The 13,723-nt window shown below is 37.4% G+C and overlaps 1 protein-coding gene across 1 annotated transcript in view; it reads left to right on the forward strand.

Moving 5' to 3' along the window:
- zswim7 (zinc finger, SWIM-type containing 7) overlaps window positions 1-13,723 on the forward strand; it is a 31,263-nt gene that overhangs the window by 12,006 nt on the left and 5,534 nt on the right. The window contains exon 5 of the mRNA XM_052097983.1: window positions 9,996-10,100. Within this exon, the coding sequence (XP_051953943.1) occupies window positions 9,996-10,100 (105 nt within the window). The remainder of the gene's footprint in view (window positions 1-9,995; window positions 10,101-13,723) is intronic.

Here is a 13,723-nt window from a genome sequence, read left to right on the forward strand (position 1 = left end):
GAAGCTCTTGCCATACAACAACAGTTCTAGAAAGGACAAAAAAAAAAAAAACCCCACCAACAAGTAGTTAATATGACGTGTGCACTATATATACAGTACTACAAAAGTTTTAGGCACTTACGATGTTTCACACAAGCTTTTGTCTTAAGATGGTTATTTGTATCCTCAGCTTTAGTGTGTCAATAGGAAATATAAATGTTAGACTCCCAAATGTTACTTTTGCAAATGGAAAAGATTAGAATAGAAGAACAGGGAGTCCTGCAACAGATGTCATGTCCCCCACAAAGCCCCCCACTGAACATTGAGTATGTCTAAGATTACATAAAGTGTCAGAAGTAATTGAGACTAAATAGATTGAAGAACTGTGGTGAATTCTCCAAGAAGCTTGGAACATCCTAACTTCCAACAACCAAGAAAAACTGTGTCCAGGTGTACCTAGGAGAATTGGTGCTGTTTTAAAGGCAAATGTGGTCACACCAAATATTGATTTAGCTTTTTTCATGTTTACTTGACTTTGTATGACATTAAGTGATAAATGAAAACTATTTATGTCATTATTTTTGAAGACATCCTCATTATGCAACATTTGTGCAACATTATGCAAACATTTTTGTACAGTACTGTAAGTCTTTGGAAGAAAATTGAGGCTTTAATTGAGGAACAGATATACATTTCAAGGCACCTTTCACCCAGAAAAGAAAATTCCCTGTTCATTTACTCACCTTCATGTCAACCCAGATGTGTATGACTTTCTGTCTTCTGCGAAACAGAAGAATATCTCAGTTCTCTAGGACCATGCAATGCAAGTAATTGGTGACCAGAACTTAAAACGTATCAATATGATACCAGGAGTTCAATCTATGTCTTCAGAAGAGATATGATAGGTGTGGTTGGGAAACAGATCAGTGAAAGTGGAAATTTATAGTAAAAAAGGATTGAAATATTGATCTGTTTCTCACCCAATGTGATTGCTTCAGAAGACATATTAAACCACTGGAGTCATATGGATTACATTTTATGCTGCCTTTATGTGAGTTTTGTAGCTTCCAAGGTCTGTTCACCATTCACTTGCATTGTATGGACCTACAGTGCTGAGATATAAATATATATATATATATATATATATATATATATATATATATATATATATTTTGTGTGTGTTCAGCAGAAGAAAGAAAGTCATACACATCTGGGATGGCATTATAATACAGTGAAGCTCGGATCTAGCCTACATCCAAATGCAGATTAAAGAATGTGTTCACAAGCACAGTCAAACACCGATAACCACCAAAAATCAGCTTATGCAAAAAGACTGACAACGCTAGAACCATGTTTACCTTGAGATTTTAAAACGGAACCAGCATGTGCACATTAGCTAAGCCGCTAAGAACGGCGGTAAATGTGTATGATTACAGAGTGAAATCAGTATTAGTCATGAACTTGCCCGAATAAAGGAAAACCATTTAAGGAGTTTACATGACCTTACACATTGTCGGCTTATTACGCATAATCAGTGTTTGGAGTAATTGGACTAATTTGGGAACTATGGGGGACGACAAGATTATCAATGAACAATAACGTGTCAACTGTAAGTGAATTCTCTCATTATTCTCTTACTCTGATGCCATCCCAGAAATGTATGTCTGTCTTTCTTCAGCAAAACACAAATGTAATCGTTCTAATAATCTTTAGATTAATCGATTATCAAAATAATTGTTAGTTGCAGCCCTACTGCCTAAATATGACCATCAAAGTTCTGGCACCCATGTACTTCCATTATCTGTTGAAGAAAGACAGTCATAGACATCTGGGATGTCATCAGGGTAAGTGAATAATGAGAGAATTTTCATTTTTGAGTGAACTATTCCTTTAACACCTTGTCCTAACCTGACATGATACAATTCCACCGACAAGCAATTTGTCTGTCCACACTGAACGCAAAGTAATGGAACACAATCACAGCCAATCAGAACATATTTGATGTTTATGTACAGTTATAAGGAGCAGGATTTTTGGACCAATGAGAGTTCACAGTGGGTGAGGCTGCCGTGACACCACAGAAATAGACCCCTAGCAATTGGCAATTTCCTGTAGCATGATACTTGCCACATTGCTGTGGAGTGTAAAATTAACATGTAAGAATTTGTTAACCTGTTGTATTTCTGTGAAAGCAAGCATGTCTATGCATGTTATGCTCCTGTGTTTGGTGTGTTTTAGCTCGTCTCTGCAGTTCTGTGCTATGCTGCTTGTGCTGTTGACACTGTCTGTTCTCTATAATCAAGTTTGACAGTGTGCATTTCTTTCACCCAATTCCTAGAAATCTTTTGTTTTCTTACTACTCCCACTGCATATCTGTTTCATTTACTCCAGAGATTTGAGACCTCCATCAGACCTCCAACTCTTATTATATACAGTCATGTATTTCATGTTATATGCATTTCCATATAGAAAGGTATCTTTTAGGACTCTTTTAATCTTTTTCCATGTGTCTATCTCTCGCTCTGTTGCCACAGGCAGTATAGAAGTGTGGGCCGGTGGATTTTCCATTTACCTTTTTTGATTTGTAACTAGTAGCACCTAATAAACATGCAAAAAAATAAATCTAGATCATATAGTTTTCTTAAAAATCGATGGCAGCATATGTGGACAGCAGGACTAAGTTATGACATTTTAAATAATACCAGGCTATAGAAAGTCAAAATTGTTTATTATCATTAAATTTTTTATGTTTCCAGGAGTGTTGGTTATATTCATGCTTTTAAAATGTGACAGACATTACATCAGAAATTAGCATAATTAATTCTGATTCAGATTCTTATTTCTATCAGGAAGACTTGCAGACTTGAGTGAAATTTAACAGAAAAGTAATGTCTCTCTTTGGCGTAGTCAGATCCTGCCAAAGATAGGAGGCAGGGTTGAGGAGCCTACCCCCTTGCAGGACGTGACTCAACTGGTGGTGTTGGTGTGGTGGAGGTTGCCGTGTTAGCACACTGAAACAACAGTGCGATAGATAGATAGTGAGCAGACTTATAAAGCAACAGCTTACATGTGATTGGCTGGGAATTACCCAGCTAATGGTGCGATAATGTACAGCTGCTAGTCTTCCCGCTAGAACTACGCTGCGCTTACATTGACCAGCATTATCCAATCACTCCCTACCATGTTAAATAAAATTATACATGATAAATTCTGAATCTATGTACTGATTACCATTGTCCCCAAACATGTGGAGTCGTCCAAACATCATCTGCAGCCTGAAACTTAACTTTTTGACGGATTTTAAAAGTGAATACACTTGGCTGCATAGGAAACCCAGAGGATGCTCCCTTTCTCCCTATTTAGTGAATTACTTAAAGCTAATTTATGCTTCTGCGTCGAACCTACGGACTAGGCTCTGCATAGTGGCCAATACATTGGTTTGCATTTACAGTTCTGCATTGGTGTCTGTGTCGTTCTGCGAGTACACAGCCAAAATGCTAATTATAGATTCATACATGGCATACTTTTAAAATTCTGTGCTGAAAAAGAAAACATCAAATTAATTAATAAATACTATTTTTAAAGACTTTGCAATGCATATGAGCAATACCACACTAGAACTTATCATGTTTTTTATTTGATTATTATTGCATTTATAAATGCATTTTATCCCAAATATGTCAAATTCTGTGACATTCCATATTTTATAAATAATTCAGTTTTTATGACTGGATTATGCAATTCCGTCTGTGTTTTCAGCATCGCGGAAATCATTGGGCCCTACATTTTAATTGGCAAGGTGGTCTGTTGTTTACTAAATATCCAGATTTTTTTTGCCTTAATAGATTTTGTGTAATCAAAATGGGAAGTAACAATAAAATGATGGATGTATCTAATCCAGAAAATCCAGCTAAAAACATCTTAAGGTGGTAGCTGGTTATTGAACATGGTAGCATCTAGCTGGTCCAAGGTGGTCATAAGCTGGTCTAAGCTTGGCCAAGCTACTTTGACCAGCTTGTTTATTTAGCTTGTTATATCTTTCCCCATGACTGTCTTTTATTACGGTATGATACATCTCCGATAACCCCACCACTATACACCCTGTAATGACAAAACCGACTGCTTTCCTGTCTAAATGGGCAGTTCCTAACCAAATAAAGCTGCTACAGAGCCCAGACCTTTGCCGTAGTCATAGGTCTGGCTACGTGAGATTAGGTCAACCTGAGCCAGCTCTGACCAGCAGACAGCTGTCTACCACCTTAAGCTGGTTTTAGCTGGATTTTCTATCAGAGAAATGTGAATAAATTGAAAAATATAGGAAGTGCATGATCATAGTTTTTCCTTTTCCTTTTTGCTGTCATGAACATCGTTAGGAAGGACATTTAAATGACTGTAGATTCAGACTGGGCTTTCTTCCAAAAAATATCATCCAGTTATCACATTCTATTAAGTGTGTTTACATTACACATCTTCCTCCACACTTTTTAAAATATCCAATTTTTTTTTTCTTTTTTGTGACATATCCAACCTTCACATATTGGCTGAAAGTCTGTGAAACATTGTGCTCGACTTCAACTCAAGTCTAACCATCTTCTCAAAAATCGGCAGTCAGCCACTCCCTGGAGGACCGTCTATGACATTTATCTAGTCTGATGGATTAGACACTGGCCTTTCCAAACCACCCCAAACTAACTACTGCACAGTATTTGTTTGTTAAGAGGTCCAGTGAGAGAGAAGCAAGTTCAGGGCACCGCTGGGTTTCAGCCTGTGCCTTATATATAATTTTTACGTTGTGTTTGAAGCATATGATTGATTTATGTGGCTATGGTTAAATCTTCTCCTAGCAGCTGGATGGAGGCCAGAATGCTGTTAAGAGCAAATGACACTGAGGAAAGTGAGACTGAACCTGGAAAAATGTAATTGGCTTGTGAAAGCTCTTCAGAAATGCATACTGAAGATATGATGTCAAAGAGAGCTTAGAGCATTTGTGAAAAATGTGGGCTTGGGGGCAACTAAAAATAAAAGTCAAAACCATAACAGGTAGTTTTGAATTTCCTGAAGGAAATACCTGTGACTCTCGTGTTGGTGTTTTAGGTTCGTTTAGGTATTGAGCTTTGATATTGCGTAATTGAAATGCTGGATGAGAGTGACAAAGAAGTTTTGTAGTGTAAAGGTGACTATAGATGCTTAATTAGATGCTAGAAAGAAAAGACCAATCACAATTCAATATGCAAATGGTAATGCTCATGTAAAACTCGCTCATGTTTCAATCCTTGTCCCCTCTTACCTCCTGATTTCCTTTAACTTTCTGACTGTGTCTGTCAATAATTCTTAAAATTCATAAAAAAGCCAGTCGTTTACAAAAACAAATAGATAACACATCTGAACATGTCAGGAAAACAAAGTTTGAATGACATGTATTCCTTAAGGGTTTTAAGCTAAATGAACGAATATTTGCTCCAATTAATTAAAAAAAAAAATTTCAGTCAAAGAAACCTTTATTTGGGTTCTACATTTGTTTACAAGTAGATTCTAAATGTGTAATTCAAACTTATATGTTAAAAGTCAAACATATAAAAAAAGAGGATACAATGGATGGTTCCCAACTGTATCACCATTTTGCTAATGAGGTTTAAATCAGAGATCATATTAAAATATCTCCTTCATAAAGCACACACACTCTTGAGTCGTGAAACCATACTGGGGCCGGATTCACGAAAATTTTCTGAAGAAATAAATTAAAAGAACTTCGTAAAAATTTTCCTAGGAGCAATTCTTTGAAGCAGTTTTCAAATATTTTCTGAAGAACACCTTTATTTTGTTCTCTTAAAGGGCACCTATTATGGCATTTAAAATGTTCCTAATATTGTTTTGGAAGTCCCCAACAACAGTTTTACATGCATGCAATGACAAAAAACACTTTTGTTGTCTTATAATATGCATTTATGTTTACCTGATTTGCTCACCGACTCCCAAATGATTCGTTCAACGACTCATTTTTCCAAACCCCTCCTTTGCGTGATGCTAATCTGCGGTGATTGGTCAGATGACCCAGTCAGTTGTGATTGGTATACTCTGTGCAGAGATTGTCAGAAACGGAACGCCCATCACCGCTTTGTAGTAAAAAAATCTAAATCAGAGAAGGAATTTGAGTTGATATATGTTAGCGATCATAGCCCAAAGTTCGGTGGTAAACACCCAGTCAGTTATTGTTTGCGTTAGCCCAACGCATAAACATATTGGTAAAGCACTGCATTACTACAAGTTATTGCTCTATTCTTTATGACAACTCCAATAACATCGACAAACATTTCACATATTTCAAAAAAATTGACATTGGAGACCTAGAAGCTGCGCTGAGCGTAACTTACACAACACACACAAATACTTATTAAGCATGCTAAAAAACACATAAAAGCAACAATTATTAATAATACTTACAGGTTGTGATTCGGAGGAGGAAGCTGATCCAAATAAACTTGGTACTGAACCTTCCTTCAGTATCAACCGCTCACTGAATCCACACTTGAAAGCATTCATGTTCATAAAGCAACCGTCATTAAAATGACGCGAACACAGCACAAGGTTCGGGCTATACTTGTGTGGTATAGTTGTAAATATAAACTCTAGCCACTGATTCTTCACATGCTCGTCCCTGGGCAGTGAAAAAAAGGTCGCTTTTGATATGCACTTCAGAACACAGTGTCTTGTTGTCGACATGATGTTTTCAAGTTTTCCCTGGTGTCTGCGCGCAATGAGTGGGCGTGGACAATTTGACAATTATTTGTCTTGACGTCACAACGAAAAGGAAAATGACTTGTTGGAAAAACGATTCATTACATTGACTCAGAGTCGACTCCTACTTTTGAGAGACAATAACTTTTTTTACGGTGAACTTTCATATATAAAACTTTGCAGGATGTTTTTGTTCACTGAAATCTATGTTACACACTACATGAAAGGTAATTTTCAAAATTCCATAATAGGTGCCCTTTAAGAATAAAATGAAAGGCTTTGACATCACATTTACATGCACACCAATATGGTGATTAATCCCAAAAATAGCTTATTTAAAAAATCTGACAAAGCAAGAAACCTGTGTTTACATGAGATTTGAAATAATCTGCGTATAATTCTCTGCTGTTGACATCAAACCGTGAAGAGACCTGTGCTCAACGCGAGCACTTATTGGATAAGCCAGTGAGGACACTGGTAAAGGTGTTTACATGCCATACGAAATCGGCATAATGGGCAAAAATCTTCCCGTGTCGACCAGTTTATTCTTACGCTGTTTATGACCTTACACCGATAAAGAAACGCTGTTAATTGCATTTACATGACCACACGCGTTGCCGGTTTATCAAGCGTGATCGGTGTAAGAACGTGCATGTAAACACGCATTATTGTGTGATCATATAGCCTGCTCATGAGGTTGCCTTGTGTAATAAAACAAATTCAACACTGTTAAATCATAACGATAAGTTTATATAAAGTATAAACTTTTTTTTTTGTAGCAAGCATCGCAAGCATTTTGTAAAGTGAGTGAGATGCGGTAGTTTAATGGCATTAACCATCATAGGTTAATTTTCTTGCTGGTTGGCCTAACCATTTGACATCTTTTTAATCTGGCATGGAGCAAAAGATAAAATACTTCAGTAGATAAGAGCTGGAGATTCTTGTTGAGGAAATTACTGCAAGAAAAAAAAATATTCTAGGGAAGCTTGATAATTATATCAAGAAGAATGTGAATCAGCAAAAACAAAAGAAGAATGTGAAAGTGGAGACTGATATTAAAAAATGACTTTAATATTTACTAGAATTGGCACATCAGAAATGAGATGGTGTGCTGTTATCAGCCTGTGAGTCTTGAGTTTTAAGGAGCAACAGCTCTGCTCTTTGCTCTGCTTAAACTTGTGTGGCTCCATGTTTCTAATTATCCTCCCAGTGACTCATCCTCAATGAGGTGTCAGTCGTTGACAAAGCGAGGCCTTTTCTCCATACAGGGCAGAGGAGCAGCTTTACAAAAGGGGATTTATCAATGTTTGCCTGATAATGGACTGTGTGGTCTGATGAGTTTTCTGCTTCACTAAGATTTATTCATCAAGATAATGCCTTCATGAGTTATATTCAGTTTTAAGACTTCGAGAGCAAGAAGGGTGCTCATTTTGGAAAGTTTCAGGTCTACGTGAAATCAAGATCGACCTAATTTACTTTCTTAATACATATTACTGATCTTATTGTTATTGAATGGACAGTGCACATTATTCCAATAAAAATAATGTTTGTCTTTGTAATCCTTCATTAAAGTGAATGTTACAAAACTTGCAGCATCATAAATTGTGCTTCTTTAACTCAGATTATGCTAAAAAACACTATTTTCCTGACTAGTCCAGCAAATGTGCCTGATCGTTCTTGAGTTGAATGACAGGTGATGTCTATATCTAAAAGGTGATTGGCTCTTCTGCCTGTTAGGCAGGACTTCCTTTTGTACACCCGCCATATTGGGTGTTCCAATTTATCCCATTCAATGTAATACAGATGCTCTGCCTCTGGTCAGAACTGCTTACTCCCAAAGACTGTAATGAGCACAAAACCTGCATCACTGTGCAATGGAAAGGAATAATGTGGTCTTATGATCCAATATTTGTCCTATTCCCTGGTGGGGGAGATGTAGAGTGGTGGTGGCGTAGTGGTTAAAGCACAGGGCTGTTAATCAGAAGGACAGTGGTTCGAACCCCATGGCCACCACCATTGTGTCCTTGAGCAAGGCACTTAACTCCAGGTTGCTCCGGGGGGATAAAAGCGTCTGCCAAATGAATAAATGTAAAATATAAATGTAAATGTAAAGAATAAGCCTTGATGGAGACATTATTTGGTCTAATGATTGATCTGCATGGCTGTATAACAACCAAGCCATTTTATAGTCATTGAAGTTGCAGCCAATTGGAGAAATGCCATTCCCACATGATATGCACACATTATAGGTGGATAATGTTCCTATAAACATTGCAAAAGTGATTCAGAAGGGGTTTTATGTTTCCATTCACATTCCATGACCTTAACAGTCATCAGGTCTACACATCATTGAAGGCTCTCAGGGACATTCTAGAGCACAGAATGGAAATTACATCTCTATTTTCTGGAGGTTTTTCTTCTTGAAGAATGATGCAGCATCCTAATGTACACTTTTTTTATGGTAGATTTTTGTCCTTCCTTCGGTGATGAGATTTATTGACTTGGACAAGCCCGTATTGGGGGAAATTGCAATGCAGAGTGGTAAATCTGTGCATAAGTTAAGAGCATATCTCTTTCTGTTTATTGGCATTTGTATTACACGCATTGGCAAAGCTTGAATACAAATACACAGAAAACAAACATGATCACATGGGAAGTCGACTTGTTGCTACCAAATGTTCCAGTGACTTTCTTTTGGTGCCCCTCGGTGGACATTTCACTTGAAAACTGCAACTCACACGTGTCCATACATTCACTTACTCTTCCCATTTCAGCCAATGGGGGAATATATTTTATTGTTAACTTAACTTATATTGCATAATTGTTTCTCTTGTCCTGGTGATAGACACACTGTAATTTTGTATTTGATAAGGTCATTTATTCAGTCGACAGATATGGTGACAGACACAGTTCTGTAATATTATTTTTGAGAAGGTTATTTATGCAGTTGTTCTCTTATAGAAATGAAGCATTGACCTGAAAGAGAGAAAAACTGATTTATTTTGACAACCAGAGAAAGCTATTTGGTTTGAAGTGGATTGTTTTGTTCTGTAAGTAGGCAGTATTTCAATTTGATGCATTGAAATCTGCCTCTTTTGCCTCTGTTTATTTGTCTGCACTTTTTGACATGTGTAAACTTTCTGACACTGTAAAAGACAAGTGTGTGTTCTTGGAAGCTGAAGTCCTCTAGAAAATGTAGTGCTGACTGTTGAACTCGAGCACTTAAAACACTCATCTTACACTTATGTTTCCATTTCTCTCTGTCTTTCTTTACTCATTAGGTATTAGGCGGATCAGGCCGACTGTACACTTGCTTCACGTCCTGTCAGTATTGCCCGTGCCCCGCCTTTTCTTTCTCTGTGCTCAGGAGAAACGAGAGTCTGATGGTGAGATCACTTCCTTTTTCTGATCCTCACACACCCGCACTACTGCACTCACACTGGGCCTGAGACCCTCCTCACAATGCTCTCCTTTCTTTTCTTTTTTTTCTTCTATTAAAACGCTTAAGTAAATTACCTCAATTAATCATGTCCCCTGACCGTAATAAGGAATATCCATCCCAATGGAGCAATTCAAGCTTCAAGTAGCACCTGTTTTCAGCATGGGGCAGTAAGCAAAACTCCAGCTGTATTTCAAGGACTGCTCGTTAGTGACGTCATTGTTCCATGAACATTTCCTACTTTTCAAAATAGAGACTATATAGCAAAGATGGACCAATCTACTAAAATTAATGGGAGAAATTGGAACGCCCAGCGGCAGCCAACGGTCAACCTGCCTTACAGGTAAAATAGCTAATCACCTTTTAGATGCAAAAAATATACTCGAGAACATGCATTCGCATTAGCTATACAAGAAAGTATAATTGCATTTATAGCGTAATCTGAGGTAAAGAAACACAATTTATTATACCAGTTGTGATGGAACAACACGCCCTTCCCATGGATCGTTGTCGCCCTGCCTCACGTGATGGGGCTCGCATGATCCCAATGAGGAGCCTCATCACCACTGCCTTTAAACACTGAGTGCGCCTCTCCTCGAGAGACCAGTCTCTGCCTGCTGGCATCTTTACAGGTCTAGGAATGGAGGAGGGAGAATCCTGTGAGAGTTAGATGCGTTGCCGGACCTGGAACCCCTGCGCAAGTTGGAGCCCACCTCGCGGCCGACAGGCCAGGATGTCGGGTCGCTATTCCCCTCAAGTGCCTCGAGTGAAGCCACACAGTGTTGTCAGATTTGACTGCTTATTTGAAATATGTTCTTTCGTCATAAACTTGACCAACCGTTTTGGAGATTTCTGTCTTTCCCTATTCAAATAGATAGAAGCTGCACTTTCATGCCGCTTGTTTACATGAAAAAATAGCTGCTAAAACTGCCCAAGAATTTTCCAAAAACAGCCGGCGAGTGGACTGACTTACCTTGAAAAGAGATTGTTGAAAGGACCCAGACCCAAAAGCATCTGGACCATTCTAATTCCTTTTGTTTTTGTTTACATTCTTAAACAAAATAATGGCATTGAAATAACACCAATGCCATGTATATACAGAGAACAAACCACACTCTGTTTTGCTTGACAGTAGTGACCGTACAAGATGAGAACATGTTTTTCCATTCAAATACACATTTTTCCGTAGTTTCAAAGTGCGTTTTACTTGACACAGCGATCGGAAAACTCTGTGTTTATGACGCGACACGGCCATAGTGAGAAGCTCCAAAAGCATCCGACTGACGCATATGTACATATGACCTTCGAAAAGCCCCTATAATAAATCTGTCTCAGAGAGATTGACAAATTCAGTTACAAAATGTATTGCTGTGAACTGGAGGCCAATGATTGGCTTTTGTTCAATAATATGGAAATAAACAATATATTGTTTTATTATAAAGCCACTTTTTGTAATTGTCTGATTTATTATAATTGTAATACTGTATATACTGTATTATATTTATAATTATTGAATCATATATTGAATGATTGTTATTTTAAGGTCTTTCTCAACAAATATTTATATGTGCGATTTATTGCGATGGCATGGCATGTCATGTAATGAATCAATTGGCAGCCCTAAAACATTTTATATGTGCATTCAATTATATTGTTGAAATAGTTGTTAGTTGCAGCACTACTTGCTTGCTTTGGTTTTTTATTTTATTAACTTCCTTTTATTTTGAGGTCCCTTATTTTTAGTTTTCTGTGATTTAGCTACTTCTGCAGTGGTTATTTACTCACTGTGGGTTTGTTTGTACTCTGGTCTACATTGACTGTCTGCCCTTTGATGGTGTGGTCCCATTTCAAGAGACGTCGCTGAATCTTTTGCCGCACAGTTGCATGTACATCAGCCTGATTTTGAGCCCAGGGGAGAGAATAAGACTAAATTTAGTTCTCCAGTCTGAGAAAGAGAATCCAGAGACCAATCCAAAATGTGCTGCTCACTGAAACACAATGACTTTATCATCAAACTGAAACAAAAACAAATAAATGTAATTCTCATGTGACCTAAGAGGAAAGCTTTCCTTGTGTGTTTATATTATAAGTCCTCTGATTAATGTCTCAGAGTTTGTTTGATGTTTTGGAAGATATCTTGAATATGATTAACCTGCCTGCTCCTTTCCTCTGACCAAAATAAAACAGTACAAATAATACAGAGGGTTCAAAACAGAAGAACGGGATATCAAATTCTCATCAGACCTTCAAACCACCAGTAGCATTTTTAATCTTCTGAGACCCGGGCATGACTGCTGTGTGCATTTTCCATTTCCCTTTTTGATATATAACAAGTAGCACCTAATAAACATGCAAAAAAAAAAAAAATAGCAAATCGTTTTCTTAAAGGTGCTATATGTAATATATTTACTCTACTAAATCATAAAATGACCATAATATGTCATTAGAGAATTAGGAAACATGGTAAGTTGAAATACTGGCTTCTCCAATAACAATGCTACAGCCAGTATATTCTAATATAGTATTATAGTAATCACCAATAGTATTTTGACACTGCTGGGTTGCCAGTTTGCAGGCAAGCAACACTGCGTGCTGCAGCCATGGAAGCCAGCAAACATACTGGATCAGAGATAACAGATTCCACCCGACCTAAAAAGCCTCGCCATCCGTCTAAAACCACCATGACCAGAGGTGTAGTAAAACAAGGATAAATATTGGAGATGCTGAGTTGGCTAATTTGCATGTCAACATTCTGGCAACCTGCATGAGCTTTGAGTCTTTAGAATATTTAGAATTTGGACTGCAGTACCCATTTCAAACGCTAGTTGTCAATCTTTCATATTGTACCTTCTGGACAGCGGGACCAAGTTATGACATTTTAAATAATACCAAGCTATAGAAAGTCAGATTTTCTTCTAATCATCAAACTGTTTATTATGTTTCCAGGAGTGTTGGTTATACTCATGTTTTTAAAACATTACAGACATTACATTAGAAATTAGCATAAGTAATGGCCATCATCATCCAATCACTGCCATCCATGTTAATGTATAATACAATTATACATTATAAATTCTGAATCTATGTACTGATTACCATTGTTCCCAAACATGTTGAGTGGTCCAAACATCATCTGCAGCCTGAAACTTAACTTTTGACTGGATGTTAGGAGTGAATGCACTTGACTGCAAAGGAAAGATATAGGCTGCTCACTTGCTCCCTATTTAGTAAATGACTGTAACAGTTGAACAGTTTGAAATGCACCTTATTTTCATCCTAACGCCAGGTTGATTTTTTCAACTTTTGAATGCACCCATTGTTCTCAATGTGAAAATGCACAGTAAATTCTGGATTTCTAAGGAAAAATCTCCAAAAGTACACATTAGTGTACATTGTGTTTAGCGGCGAGGCGCTTCGCGATAAATTGCAAAAAATGTAAAAATGGCATATCAGATGAAACTAGAGACACTAATATTTGGACTCAAACAGGTTTCAATGTAAAAACTTGATTAGGTTTCTTACCAAATGTCGTTTTGTTTGCGTTTCTGTCCGCTGTGATCTGTTGCCATG

Source organism: Xyrauchen texanus, chromosome 3 (assembly GCF_025860055.1).
Source record: "Xyrauchen texanus isolate HMW12.3.18 chromosome 3, RBS_HiC_50CHRs, whole genome shotgun sequence".
In the NCBI taxonomy this organism is placed as follows: Eukaryota; Metazoa; Chordata; class Actinopteri; order Cypriniformes; family Catostomidae; genus Xyrauchen; species Xyrauchen texanus.